The sequence below is a fragment of the Pezoporus wallicus genome, unplaced genomic scaffold (assembly GCF_028554395.1).
Source record: "Pezoporus wallicus isolate ANWC-B61680 ecotype Strahan unplaced genomic scaffold, APGP_CSIRO_Pwel_v1 contig_7351, whole genome shotgun sequence".
Lineage (NCBI taxonomy): Eukaryota > Metazoa > Chordata > Aves > Psittaciformes > Psittacidae > Pezoporus > Pezoporus wallicus.
This window is the reverse complement of record NW_026642420.1, coordinates 673533-688679: the sequence shown is the minus strand read 5'-3', so window position 1 is coordinate 688679 and position 15147 is coordinate 673533. Positions and strand designations below refer to the sequence as shown.

Genomic DNA, 15147 nt, shown 5'->3' with positions numbered 1-15147 from the left:
TTACAGCACTCGGAGAGCCATGGGCTGTGGCTGTCTCCCCTCCGCTACTCCATTGGACTGCCTCTTCCAAACTATTAGCCAAACACAGCCCCGGGCGCTGCAGTACAGAAACTCGCCGCTCGTTTACTCCTCCGTTCTTTCACTACCCCCCTTGTCCCGCACGTCCTTCCTCTGGCCCCGGCTGACCTGACACCACGAGCGCCGCCTCTGAGGCAAGGGGGGGCCGTCGCCATGTCCGGGCCCTTCCCCTCGGCCTGCCCCCTGCCGGCGGAGCTGCTCCGAGCGCCGCGGCCGGTCCGGCGCTATGTGGTGGGCGGCGGCGCGGGGGTCTTGGCTGTGGGGGCTGCTGGCGCTGCTGTGCGGGGCGGCGGCGGCCCCGGCCCCGGCCCCGGCTCTCCCCTTGGCTGCCCCGCTGCTGTGTAATGTGAGCCTGGACAGCCCCGCCGAGGAGCGGTGGCTGCCGGTGCTGCGGCACTTCGACCCCGCCTTCCTGCGCGCCGCCGTCGCACGGGTCATCGAGTGAGTGCGGGAATGGGCAGCCGGGGAGCGGGGCGTGAGGTGGCTGGGGCGGAGGGAGCAACCAGGGTTGCTTTTCTCCTCTCCCCACCGCCGCGGAGCCCTTGGGCCGCCAAGACCCGCTGCGTCGTGGCCTGAAGGAAGAGGGTGAAGGGATGCAGCGCAGCTGCTGAACTGCGCCGACCTAGGGAATTCAGGGGAGGTTTGGGCGTTAGCGTAGTACGTTTACATTATTCGTACACTTGGGAACCTGTCAGAGACACACGTCTTTTGCTTGGGTTGTGCAGGCTTCTTGGAGGATGTGCAGAAGCCAGTGGGATTTAGTGAGGGTAAGGGATGCAGGGATGTCTGATGCAGCGTGGGAGAGGCTGGGGATGAGCGGTCAGCACCGGCTGGGACCGGCTGCCAGAAAAGTGGCAGAATTCCCCGGTGTCAGGCTACTGAGTGTAAGTTGCAGACCTTTTTGTTTCTGTCTCTGCTCATGCCTTGAGTGTGTTTTGCAGTGAAAGCGTACCAAAATGGGTTCACGAAGTTATTCGACCCATAGCAGTGGAACTGGAGTTCCTTATGCCGCAGCCCTTTGCGGGGGAAATGATGGGACTGTGCAGAGCCTTGGGAATAAGTCTTGGAGATGGAGTCCTGCTTAACTTTGCCTACGAATCTACCGCGTAAGTGCTACTTAGAGGATCTGGTAGGAATGGATGCTGAGAGTCATTTTAGGTCGATCTGGGAGAATGCATTAAAAGGCAGGTGTAGACATGTGGCAGATTATTTGTGCTGTTAATTCTCATACTCTTTCCTGTGTCCAGCGGGAAGGTTTAATTCTTATTAGGCAGTTTGTATCCTGAATTGAAAGAGAAATACAAACAGTGTTTTTATCTGTTGATAAAGGTAATATATAGCTGTATAAATAAATACAGGTATGAGAATAATTTTTGCTAATCAGGAAGGACCACCAGTTCAAAGTATTTGTGTTAATTTGTCTTTGATCATGTAGTACAGTCTTTTGTAGTTTAAATTGTCCAATTTCACTAAAAAGGAACCTAGAAAAATTAGCTGCAATCTAGTTATTTTAACCTTTTGTCTGAGATCAGGTTGCTTCCCAGCCTGTTTCTGGATGAATGTTCTCAATGACTGCATAATGTAATCTTTTGATTTGCACAATGGAAAATGGATGTAGTATCTTTATGATAGAAAACAAAACATCAGTGAAAAGAATACTCGGTTTTGTTGTCTTTTTTCCACCTACAAGCACATGCAGGAGAGTAATAAAAACTTGGTGTTGCCTGTGAAGAGCCTAAGAATATTTCTGTATATAGAATCAATATAGGTTGTTCTAAAAACAAGGCACACACAGCTGCTTGTATTTATTTTTATTATGATTTTTCTTCTGGTATTTGGTTAAAGCAGTCTTTCTTTTAATAGGCATTAATATCACATGAGGCAGTCATTTAAATGTTGGCTCTCTTAGTACTTCACAAAGGATGGGTATCATTCTTAACCCTGGTAAAGCCCATGAGATTTTAAGTTTCTCAACCTTAACGTTACTAAAGAAAAACATCAGCTGGAAGCAAAGTACTTGTTTGGTGAATTTTTTACCTTTACAGTTCTGAAAGGCAGTGCTGGGTATCACTGGAAAGACATCAGAATTTTTGAATTCTCTGCTCATTCAGAATTTCAGCCCACTTCCTGCTCTAGAGAGGAGGTTAGGTTATTACTGAGATGGCTGACACTTTAACAACAACTGAAAGAACTTTGTTAGAACTTTTTATCTAGTTGTGATTAAAAATGTGAATGGACTCTGAACTGAGATGAAATAGTGTGCAGTTGTCAGAATGAAATCCAGAATGTTGTAGACTGATGTTTTGTGGACATTTTTAGATGTTGGCTTTTCTTCTCAATTTAGAAGTGAAATAATAGAACTGGAAATAATGAAATAATGAAGTAAAATGAAATAATGAATGTTTTCCAACTAGAATTGCTGCTTCCTACCTGGTCTGTAATATGTGACCTGATAAATAATGTACAGTTTTGTGTGTTAGACTGTGTGGAACAGGACTTTCCCTTATGAATATCGTGCATAAACCATATGGAGTGTTACGCAGTTATGCAGAGCTTCAGTCAAACCATTCTGACTCCCCTTTTGTTTTTTTCCAATTTTAAATTAAAGCCTGTCAGAAACCTTATCTGAAAGTACCGGATGAGACTGTTCTCTCAGGTTGGGAAACATAGGTGTTAATGCAAACTCCTAGTTGTATGCTTACATTAGTAAAATACTTTGCAGAAGATAAACTCAGTTATTCCTTCTGAAATGTTAGCTAGTTTAACTGTAATATTGCAAGTGTTGTCATAGCCTTTTCTGAAACCATTCTTTCTTCTTTTTGTTTGGGAAGGTTCTGTACTAGTATTGTCGCTCAGGATGACAAAGGAAACATTTATCACGGTCGGAACCTGGATTATGATTTTGTTGATATATTAAGCAAGATAACAATTGATGTGCAGTTTATAAAAAGCGGGCAGGTATGATCTGTGGTTGATGTGGCTGGGTGATATTCCACGAAGGAATGTGGTATGGTCATATGGCTGCATAGGCAGCTGGGATTTAATGTAGGAATGTGGTTCATTTCCCAGGTTTAATGGATTATTAGAGTGCTGCAGTCACTCTCTCCAGGACTCTGGGATGATTCCTGGGTTTCTTTGCTTTCTGGACATTCAGCTTGTGGTGATAAACTGGAACAAATAGAAGAACATGATCTAGTATCTCAAGATCATTGTTTGGAAGAAGATGTTGAAGGAAGGAAGTGTCAAGATAATAAAAAAGAAATACTAGAGAATAGAGAAAATAGATCAGCCTGGGCAGGGACTGATTCTAAGGCTTTTGTTTTCCCTAAGGCCTTGTTAATTTTTTATGACCGAAGTGTGTTTCTTAGAAAGAAGTAGAGTTTTCTGCTAGAGAATGTTGCTTGTATTTGAAGTAGTATTCTGTTCCAGCATGCGGACATCCTGCGTCTTTCCTGGTTTCAGATAGCGTATCAAGGCACCACATTTCTTGGTTACGTCGGGTTATGGACTGGACAAAGTCCACACAAGTTCACAATCTCCGGTGATGAACGAGGTGAATAAATCTGTCTTCGGCACTTGGTGTAACGTACACTGTTTTATTGATCATTGCCTCCTTTGGCCCTTTCTTTCATATTCTCCTAGAGGGAAAAATACGATTAAGGAGCTGAAATTGAATGTCTTATCTTGCCCTCGGGGAGTGAAAGCACGCATGCTGCCAGGTTTTGGCTGTTGCAAAGGAGAGAGGAGTTTGTTTGCCATCATAGTGTTATCTGAGCTTTAGAAGTGTCGCAGGAGGCAGAGGACCTTGGAGAAAGCTGGAAAAGGCAAATTAATGTGGTTTGTTCAAGAGAAGCAACTGGAGATGGCAGAGACTGGGAGAAAAAGTTCCAGTTGTGTAGAGCAAATAAATGCTTTCCTAGTTTCTATCCTTTGCTCTTTATTCCACATTTCTCTGTCCACGTAAGGCAGCTTGAAGGAGGATGGGAGGGTAACGCTGAGATCTAGGGTAGGGGCAGCAGGGTTTGAGAGAATGCAAGGAGGTGCTGGGAAGGCAGCTGAGGACAGATCCAGTAGTGGAGGAAAGTTGAAAGGTGTCAGTACTGGGAACTAAGACCTGTCAGTAGAAGGTCTTGTAACAGTCAGGAAGGCAGAGGAACTTCATTCAGGATAATGTTGTCTATTTATATTTGAGCTGTAGTTTCACCTGGATGTAATACACTTTGTTAGCCCTTCTGAAGTGTTGACATTTTATGCTGATAGCAGCTGCCCTGTTTCACTGATTTAACTGTCTGTGGTAGTTCAGTATCCAAATCTAAACATACAGGAAGCTGAGCATTTGAAATACAGATTTTGTAAACCAGGGGCTTTCCAGGGTATGTTAGCCTGATTCTGCAGCACATTTTATGTGTAAATATCAGTAAAGGAATACAGTAGCAAAGGAGTACTATTACTATTCAGTGTTATAAACAGTGAGCTTGAGATGGTACAGAGGCTCTGACTGTTTTCAGATGGTGTGTGCTTTGTTAGTCAATATGAGCTGCCTAAATTTGATGGGTTTATGATAGTGGTGTAGTTAGAGAATGAAAGAATTTATTGCACTGCTCTTTTTTAAGGCAGTAAGGGAGAGATTGCAGAGCTAGAGACGGGAGAAGAAGGCAGGAGGATAAATTTCACAGAGCATACGTAACATGCATGTACAGTAATTTTGTTTTCCTTCTGTTTTTCTAGCGGGTGGTACATGGTGGGAAAATGCAATAGCGGCTTTTCTGAATCGGAATTACCCTGTCAGCTGGCTTGTCCGAGATGTAAGTGCCCCAGGTTATTTTCTCATATTTCACAGTGATGTCATTTGTACTTACAAACCCTTGATAAATCTGATGTCACAACTTTTAGTTTCACGGAAAATTCAATAAATTGATAAGTAGATGCATTTTGTAAGAGGAGATATGTATTGTCCCCAAATCGTTAGTGATGTGTATGGGGTAAAGCAATTCCAGGCCTTCAGGGGGGCAATCTGTAATCAGTGCCAAAAGTCTTTGAGAAGCTGTTCAAAGGCTTAATTCCTAGGGCCTATTTCAGCTAGCTGTGATTTTTGTAATTTAACAAACTGAAGCACCTGCACTCTGACATGGTTAGTATCTCACCCCTTGGTTATTTTACATTGTGGTCAATATGTTACTGTATTAAGAATGTAGACCTCACTGATGAGCAGAAGGAGTTACACTGGTATTCTGTACAGTCTGTTTTATCAACACTGCATTAGGGTCCTACTAAGATAAAATGGGTCTGCTGCTTCTCAGATGCTTGACTTATGGTAAACATGAATGATATGGTATGCAGGTAAATAATATCCACTGGAGAGTTTGTGGTTCCTATTTTTTGGGTTTGAGATGTGACTTCAGGCTGTGACACGGTCACTGCAGCATTGCTGTCAGAGATAATTGTTTTCCAGAGCTTTCCCTACCTGTCTGAACAATTTTGTTTGATGCATGATCTACATATTTGGTTTTACTTCCTGCACAGCATTCATTTTTAAAGATGTACTTCCACAGGTTGTGGCCCTGTGAGTGAAAACAGTAGCTTCACTGGCTGTGGTGACTGTCCATTCATATTAAGTTGGCCACCTGCCTGTGGCAGGGCTAGCTGTGAGCAATGCCTCTGTTTTATTCACCATTGTTGCCTAAGTCCTCTTAAACCACTGGCTTTGGTGGTTTAAAACTCCATATTTCTCAAAATGGAGATATGCAGTGGGATTTTCCTCTCTTTCACCCCCATTCATCTGCCCCATTGATCACATTGAAAGGCTCTGATGAGGATAAAATTTGCAGAGTATGGACATGCCTCTGTCTTTTGAATGGCATGTCATTTGAATTTCATTTTGAATACTTCCATTTGAATTTCATGTGGTTTTTGCTTTTTAACCATATACATATGTGTACGTATGTGTGTGTATATGTGTCTGTGTATTTACTGTTTGAATATTTGCAAAGCTGGGATTAGTGACTTCATTCACAAATCACATGCATTTCATATTCATGCGCCAGTCAGTTTGGAAAACTGTTTTCAGAGAAATATTTTCAAGTAGCACTTCAGCCAATTTCAAAAAAGCTGGACGCGTTTTCCTTTTTAAGATGTCCCAGTGTTCATTTTTGTGCTTGACCTTGCTCTGTGATCTCTGGTTCACTGTGATCTCCTGTTCACTGTGATCTTTTTGTAATAGACCCTGAGCAGAGCAGAGGACTTTCAGTCAGCTGTTCTCAGACTAGCTGGCGTTCCCATCATTGCTGAAGTTTACTATATTGTAGGAGGTGTTTCACCCAAAGAAGGCATGGTCATAACGAGGAACAGGAGGGGACCAGCAGACCTCTGGCCTCTTGATCCCTTAGGTGGAGCGTAAGTAACAAAAACCATTTTGTTTTGTGTTCTTTTTCATATTCCCTCCTGGGTGATTGGTAAGGTTAGTGACACAGCTTTCTCAAGAGGTTCAGGGCATTGCTTATTAATGCTTACAGCTGGACAGGAAGGCTTGAAAGCCTCTTCAAGGAGCCCCAGCAACTTCTCTTGGAGAAGGAGTCGCACCACCTTATCAGGTTGGGGCAGTCTGGAGGGTTAAGGGTGGAAAAAGCATCTGTATGTGCTAATTTTTTTAGCCAAATTCTAAAGGAGGCAAGACTCGAGGGCCTTTCCTGTCTGTCTGCCAGGTATTGCACCAGGAACTTCAGCACTTCCCAGGTAGCTTTGACTTAATGTGGTAGAAGGGTTGAAGGCTCAAAAATAACTTTCTATAAATTTTGTTGACATCAGCAGTGTAATACACGAAGGAGATTCTAAATAGTTGCCCTGTGGTGAAAAGGGCACTTAGTGCATACAGTCAGTCAGTAAGTACTGGCTTACCCATGGCCAGATGTCTGTTGGCTTTGTGTACTCCCAATGGAATGCTGGAGGCTGCATCATACCCATGGTCTCTTCTCCAGTCATCTCTTTAAAGGTCTGATACTGCTCTTATAAGCAATCAGCAGTGCTTTTGTCACTGAGGCCACCAGAAGTTCAGAGGTTGCTCCTTTTTCATCTGTGTTCAGTGTTTTATGGTAAAGGCCGCTTGGTACTGGCCTACATTGGCATGAGGTGCAGGAAGGAGGCGTTTTAGGGAGGTTTTTTCCTTTTGGCAAGACAGAGACACCGAGTCTTGGCCTTGATTAGTTACCTGCTGATTTGCCTTTTGTTTGCTTTTATATTTGTTTGTTGTGTTATAGGTGGTTTCGTGTGGAGACAAACTATGACCATTGGACTACCCCTCCTCCTTTTGATGATCGAAGGTGAATTTAGTTTGGAGCTCTGTGGTGAGATAACACTGTTATTTTGAAAAGGCTTAGAGATTTGGGTGTTTTCCTTTCTGAGGAGGTGTTAGCTCCCTGAGCAGGCAGCTTACTCTGTTTCTGTAAAGCCACTCAAAAGGGAACAGATAAAGTAAGGAGTGATATTCACAGATGCTAGAGGAAAGTCTGTGTGGCATTGACTGGCATAAAAGATGAGAAATTGAATCACAGAATCCTAAGGGTTGGAAGGGACCTCAAAAGATCATCTAGTCCAACCCTCCTGCAAGAGCAGGGTAACCTAGAGTACATCACACAGGAACTTGTCCAGGCAGGCCTTGAATATCTCCAACGTGGGAGACTCCACAACCCCCCTGGGCAAAGTGTTCCAGTGATCTGTCACTCTCACAGTAAAGAAATTTTTCCTGATGTTCACATGAAACCTCCTATGCTCCAGTTTACACCCATTGCCCCTTGTCCTATCACTGGACATCACTGAAAAAATCCTAGCTCCATCATCCTGACACTCATCCTTTACATATTTGTAAACATTGATGAGGTCACCCCTCAGTCTCCTCTTCTCCAAGCTAAAGAGACCCAGCTCCCTCAGCCTCTCCTCATAAGAGAGATGTTCCATTCCCTTAATCATCTTTGTAGCTCTGCGCTGGACTCTTTCAAGCAATTCCCTGTCCTTCTTGAACTGAGGGGCCCAGAACTGGACACAATATTCCAGATGCAGCCTCACCAAGGCAGAGTAGAGGGGGAGGAGAACATCTCTTGACCTACTAACCACACCCTTTCTAATGCACCCTAGGATGCCATTGGCCTTCTTGGCCACAAGGGCACAGTGTTGGCTCATGGTCATCCTCCTATCCACCAGGACCCCCAGGTCCCTTTCCCCTTCACTACTGTCCAGCAGGTCAGCCCCCAACCTGTACTGGTACATGGGGTTGTTCTTCCCCAGATGCAAGACTCTACACTTGCCCTTGTTGAATTTCATCAAGTTCCTCTCCGCCCAACTCTCCAGCCTGTCCAGGTCTCACTGAATGGCAACACAGCCTTCTGGTGTGTCAGCCACTCCTCCCAGTTTAGTATCATCAGTGAACTTGCTGAGGGAACACTCAGTTCCCTCATCCAGGTCGTTGATGAAAATATTAAACAGCGCTGGTGCCAGCACCGACCGCTGAGGGACTCCACTGGTCACAGACCTCCAGCTAGATTCTGCCCCATTGACCACAACTCTCTGCCTTCTTCCTTTCAACCAGTTCTTGATCCACCTCACTACCTGATCATCAAGCCCACACTTCCTTAGCTTATCTATGAGGATGCTGTGGGAGACAGTATCAAATGCCTTACTGAAATCAAGAAAAAACTCATCTACCGCTCTACCATCATCCATCCACCTAGTTACTTGCTCATAGAAGGCTATAAGGTTGGTCGAACATGACTTCCCCTTGGTAAAGCCATGTTGGCTGCTCTCTAATGACCCCTTCATCCTTGATATGTCTAGAGATGGTGTCAAGAATAAGTTCTTCCATCACCTTTCCAGGGATGGAGGTAAGCCTGACCGGTCTATAATTACCCGGGTCCTCCTTCTTGCCCTTCTTATAGACTGGTGTGACATTTGCCATCCTCCAGTCCTCAGGCACCTCACCTGTTTCCCACGACTTACCAAAGATGATGGAGAGTGGCCCAGCAATGACCTCTGCCAGCTCCCTCAGCACCCATGGGTGTATTCCATCCAGACCCATTGATTTATAGATGTCCAGATTACTTAACTGATCCCTAACCCAATCCTCATCTACCAAAGCAAACTCCTCCTTTATCCTGACTCCTTCCGGGGCTATAGGAATCTGGGTCCCCCAGGGAGAGTCTGCTGGAGTAAAGACAGAGGCAAAGAAGGCATTCAACACCTCTGCCTTCTTTATATCCTCTGTCTCCAGGGCACCCACCTCATTCAGCAGTGGGCCTATACTGCTTCTTGTGTTAGTTTTATTTGCTATGTATTTGAAGAAGCCCTTTCTATTGTCCTTGACCCGACTTGCCAGATTAAGTTCCAAGGAGGCCTTAGCTGTCCTAATTGCTTCCCTACATCCTCTAACAGGTGTCCTATATTCCTCCCAAGTGGCCAGCCCCTCCTTCCATAATCCATAGATTCTCTTTTTCTGTATGAGTTTGCCCAGCAGTTCCTTGTTTAACCATGCTGGTCTCCTATGTCCCCTACTTGACTTCCTACTCATTGGGACACTCTGATCCTGAGCTTGGAAGAAGTGGTCCTTGAATGCTGACCAACTATCTTGAGCCCCTTTACCACCTAGTACCCTTTGCCATGAGACTTCCCTTAGCAATTGATTGAAGAAGCCAAAGTTTGCTCTTTGGAAATCCAGAAATGTGGCCTTGCTAGGTATTCTATTCCTCCCACACAAGATCCTAAACTCCACCATCTCATGGTCACTGCAGCCCAGGCTGCCATTGACCATCACTACTTCAACCAAACCCTCTCTGTTGGTGAGTACCAGATCCAGCAGCGCTCCTCTCCTAGTTGGTTCGTCCACCATTTGCATTAAGAAGTTATCATCAATGCACTGGAGGAACCTCCTAGACTGTGAGTGACTGGCTGTGTAAGTCTTCCAGCAAATATCGGGGTAGTTAAAATCCCCCATAAGGACCAAGGCATGTAGTCGTGAGGCTGCTTTCAATTGCCTGTAGAAAGCCTCATCAACTCCTTCGTCCTGATCAGGAGGTCTATAATAGACCCCCACAACTGTGCCACCCGTACCAGCCTGTCCCTTAATTCGCACCCACAGACTTTGCACTTGGTCCTCATCTGCCCCTGGACAGAACTCAATACATTCTAGTCGCTCTTTCACATAAAGAGCAAGTCCACCACCTCTCTTGGCTGATCTGTCTTTCCCTAAAAGGACATAGCCATCCATTACCACATTCCAGTCATGTGAGCTGTCCCACCATGTCTCTGTAATTGCCACCAGGTCATAACCATTAGACCGCACACAGACTCCTAACTCCTCCTGTTTATTCCCCATGCTGCGTGCATTGGTGTACAGGCATTTCAGGGAGCGAGCTGAGCATGCTAGTGGCACCCTTGGAAGGCGGGAGGTCTTCTGGTCTTCATTCATACTAGAACATTGCCCCACTAGTTCAAACCCAGCTACAGCCCCCTCGCACTTCAAATCTAACCTAGAGCTCTGTGAGTGAGCTCTACTAACTCTTGCCCAGGTACCCTTTTTCCCCTGCAGGACAGGGTTTAAACAACTACCCTTTCCCTCAAATGAAACAATAGATTGAGAGTTCTCCCTAGTCTGCCATTCTTCAAGCCCTAGCATGTTTCTCTTGGGCTTGTCCCCAGCAGGCCCAGTTATCTCCCCTTCCCCCTTCCTACCTAGTTTAAAGCCCTGTCAATGAGCCCTGCTAACTCCTGCCCCAGAAACCTTCTCCCCCTCTGGGACTGATGTATCCCACCTGCCACCAGCAAACCAGGTGTCTCATATAGCAGCCTATGATTGAAAAACCCAAACCCCTGCCTTTGGCACCAGTCATGTAGCCATACATTAATCTGCAGTCTCTTCCTATTTATCTCTTCACCTTTGCTTGTAACAGGTATGGAGGCAAACACCACTTGCACTCCAGACCCTCTAACCAGCCGTCCCAGGGCCCTGAAGTCTCTCTTCATTGCCCTTGCCCTGCTTGTAATAATTTCATCACTGCCACCCTGAAAAACCAGCAGCGGATAGTAGTCAGAGGGCTGCACCAGATCAGAGAGTTTCCTTTTAACATCTCCAATCTGAGCCCCAGGTAGGCAGCAGACTTCCCTGTGGGATGGATCAGGTCAACAAATGGGCCCTTCTGTTCCCCTCAGAAGGGAGTCACCCACCACAATTACTCTTCTTTTCTTCTTGAGGAAGTTCTAAGGCATGGGGGTGAGTGACAAGCCCTAGGTGACTCACTAGATGGATCTACCCCTCCATCTCCATTTACCTGGCCCTGTAGTTCCAAGACCTCATACCTGTTACTCAAAGGCAACTGGGAGGAAGGAAGGGATTGCGAGGGTTTTCGCTTACCTCTCCGAGGAGGGACCTCCCTCCATACTTCCTTGTCCCTTAAGTTTATTCCTTCTATCTGATGGTAGGAGGGAAGGGGATCTATCACTTGTTCAACCACTTCCCTCTGCCCTTGCCTTAGGGTGTGTCTCCACCAATCAATTTCACTTTCACACTCTCTGATAGCTCTCAACCTTTGTATGTCCTCCCTCAGTTCAACCACCTGCTTTAGCAGGTCATCTACTTGCTGACACCGCACACGAGTGGTGTCACTGGCTCTCTCCGATACAAGTGCCAGGCTCAGGCATTCACTGCAGCCAGAGACCTGCACAGCTGCATGTCTGCAGGAAGGCTCAGTCTGGGTACCCACGTTATTCCTAACTACAGGTTTTGATCGAGTGGTGCCCTATCATGGCATTGAAGTATAAGGCTTATACCAAAAATTGCTTTATAAAGCAAAGTTTAGTAAAAGTTAAAAGGATTTAGATTCACAGTGAAGAAGTATTTGGTGATGCTATGAAGGTGCTTGCAGACATCACAGTCTTCAGGCTGTGTAGTATGCAAAAAGCTGTTGGCCCATTCCTTGTTGGTCTGTACTCAGTGATGTGGTCAGAGTAGCTACAGTGATGTGAGTCTAGATTCAGTCACACAGAATTCTGAATTATTTTAGGCCAAGGAAGACTTTTCAGTGTAAAGGCATTTAGTGAGGAATTTTTCACATTGGTGCTTTGTAGCCTTTGGAACAGTAAAATGTGTTTAATAATACTGCATTGCTTTCCTCCAGAACTCCAGCTATCAAAGCTCTCAATGCTACTGGGCAGCACAACATCAATTTTGATACCCTCTTTAAGGTATTTCTTTTAAATTCTGCATTGTGACTTTGACTTAAAATTTCTTTCTTGAAGCGGCAGTGCAATTGCATTTTTGTCAGGGTTTTAAAGGCAGTACTGGCAAGGCATGGTGACAAAGGTGTGCTGTACAGCCATCTCTGGAGAGTTAAAGACTGAGAAAGTGTTTCTGAACTCGCTTGCCTGGGCATTTTGTAATAGCCTGCCAATCTAAGTGGAAAGAGGTGAATTCCATCAGCATCATCTTTGTGCAGTTCTTTACTTCAAGCACAATTATAAATATGACTGTAGGCAGATAAAGTGTTAGGCATGAGTGATATTTACCAGTGAGTTTGGAGAACTTAAATGTTGTGTAGTCAGAGGCTTTTTTAAAAATATTTTTGTAAGATGGTCTGATGGTAAAAAACCCCAACAGCCAGCAAGAGAAATCCCTGATTTTGCATTATTCCTTTTCATAACTTCACCCTATTGCTGTCTCTAAATAGCCTTTTAATTCCCTCTTCATTTACCAAAATGACAACTCTTCAAACTTTCTGTACAGGTGTTGTCAGTGAAGCCAGTCTTAAACAAGTAAGTATTGGATCCAGAGATGTTAATCAGTGCCTCCCGCCATACCTCTGGCCACTTACAAGTCAATCACAAACTTGCTTAGGATATTCCTATGTGTCTGCCTGATTATCTTGTGGTTTCCCAGCTTAGATTTTTGCTTGTGGATGTGATGCTGTGTTTTCACTTCCACAGCACTCTTCCTCTTTGGTCTGCCACCCCAGCCAAGAAACCACACTTCATTAGGCTCAGTCTGGTGAAGGGAAGTTCCTTTGCAGCGGTGAAACAAATGACTGCTTAGAGGAGGAACTGGACTTTCTGCTAAGTCATTTGTGCCTTGCACTGTTGGAACCTTAGGATTTGTGTTAATACTGAAAATAGCTTTCTCTGGAGTTTCTGATGTAGCTTTGCTTGATGTAGAAAAAGGAAAAAAAAATAAATGGGGACATAGCTTTCAGGTACCACATACTGGATTTTGAAGAGATTTATTTCAGTGTACCATTGTTGTTCTGTACCTTTGTGGGTTTTCCTGCTTTGTTTTGCTTTTATATGCAGCTCAGTACATTTTCTAGATCAGTCACTGGCGTGAGAGCTTGGTAATGGCTTCTTCAAGGTTAATACCAGGATTCCCTCTCCTCTGTCATATAAATGTGAGGAAATTTGAAAAGGAGAAGATTATAGCTGTGTCACTGCTAAGAGTAGAAGTACCGTTTTTTTAATACAGTGATAAAATGGATGTAGAAATACATTTCTAAAGTGGGGGGAAAAATACTAAAAACTTGTGCCAGCAGCCTTCATTTTTATCAATCTCCTTCTTTTGTTTGAACATTTGTTGTTTTTACTAAAAAACATTTGTTTTACTAAAAAACATTTGTTTCACTAAAAGTTGTTTTGCTGCTTTGCTAGTTTTAGAAATGAATCTGCTTGCCTTTGGAATGTCACTCACTCACTCCTTTCCTCTTTCCCTGCCAGTAACACGGTGTATACCACAGTAATGAGCGCTGCACTTCCAGATAAGTACCAGACATGGATCAGAACTGACACGTGAAGAGGTGTAAGTAGTGTGCTGGTACTCCCAGGTACTTGCACTTAAATAAAAATGTCAGCTGAAGAGTTGTTGAGGGACAAAGCACTACAGTAGAACTCAGGTGACTTAGTCTGAATTCCTGCTTCTCCCCTTGGTTTTCTTACCGACCTTGGGTAAATACCTTCCCTTGTTGTAATGATCCACAAGTATTGACGTTCCTTGCAAAACTCTTGGAGATTATCATAGGAAAAGTGCTTTGCTAAAGAGGAGGGGTTGGCTGTTGTTGTGACCTAAAGGGAGAGGTTCCCTCTGTGCATATTCTTGCTATTATTTTTGCCAGTCTCCCCACTCCTATGCTTGCATGCCTTCAGGTGGCTGACTGTGACAGGAGGCCCTGCCAGAGCCAGCCTAATCCCAGCAGGAGGGGTTGATGCACTTGGCAGCAAGAAAAATCAAGCTTAATTTGTGACAGCCCCTTGCAGATGACTAAACGTGAGCATCCTTTGAGGGGTTTGTCCTGTGAGCCTGCGGAAAAAGTCGAAGCACTTAAACGTACAGGGTGCCTCTCACAGCGGCTTTAATGTGTTCAGAGAAAGACATTAGGTTATGTTGTTTCTGTTCCAAGAAACTCTGGCTGTGTGGTCTTGGCAGGAGCATGAGAAGCTCCTGTTCCAGGTTAAATAGTTTTTAAGATTATGACTAGTATTGTATTTCTGGCAGTTACGTTGCACATGTGATTTTAGCAAGAGCAGTTCTGTTCTCTTAGGGATTCTGACAAGTTTGTTTCTTAATTCTACACAAACCTGTGCTCTCTTCTGAATCTTTGTTTTGTTTGGTTTTTTTTAGTTCAACAGACAAAATGAGTGAAAAGCTGAAGCTTTCCAAGACCAGAGTATGCTTTTAAAATCACTTTCACAAGCAGTACAGTTGTTCTGGCTTATTAAGTATGTGAACCTTTGAGGAAACAATGGCTTGTTAACTCTTTGAAGTGTTGCGGGTGGTACTCTTGGTGAACTGTTATGAATGTTTGATTGATTTTATTGTAATTACTTTGTAATTAATAATTGTAATTTACTAGCAGATGTTGATGGCTAAAAATTGCTTTTACTGTTTTGGGAAAGGGTTGTGAAATGTATTTATGTGCTGACTAATATACAAAAATCATGTATTTTGCATGGCCTTTAGGTTTGAATATAGTGAAATAAACATATGCAGCTGATCACTTTTTTGTTTGTTGGGCTGCACTGTGACTGCATATTGAATTTGGGTACTTCTTG

The 15147-nt window shown here is 44.3% G+C and overlaps 1 protein-coding gene across 1 annotated transcript; it reads left to right on the top strand.

Annotated features, from left to right (window-relative positions):
* Positions 1-304: 304 nt before the first annotated feature.
* On the top strand, positions 305-15080 carry NAAA (N-acylethanolamine acid amidase). Its single transcript, XM_057429935.1, has 11 exons — positions 305-519; positions 1020-1184; positions 2910-3036; positions 3541-3631; positions 4807-4883; positions 6299-6471; positions 7332-7394; positions 12234-12300; positions 12839-12867; positions 13816-13897; positions 14717-15080. Exons 1-10 carry the CDS (start codon positions 305-307, stop codon positions 13889-13891), a joined length of 1083 nt encoding a protein of 360 aa, XP_057285918.1. The 3' UTR covers positions 13892-13897; positions 14717-15080.
* Positions 15081-15147: the final 67 nt, after the last annotated feature.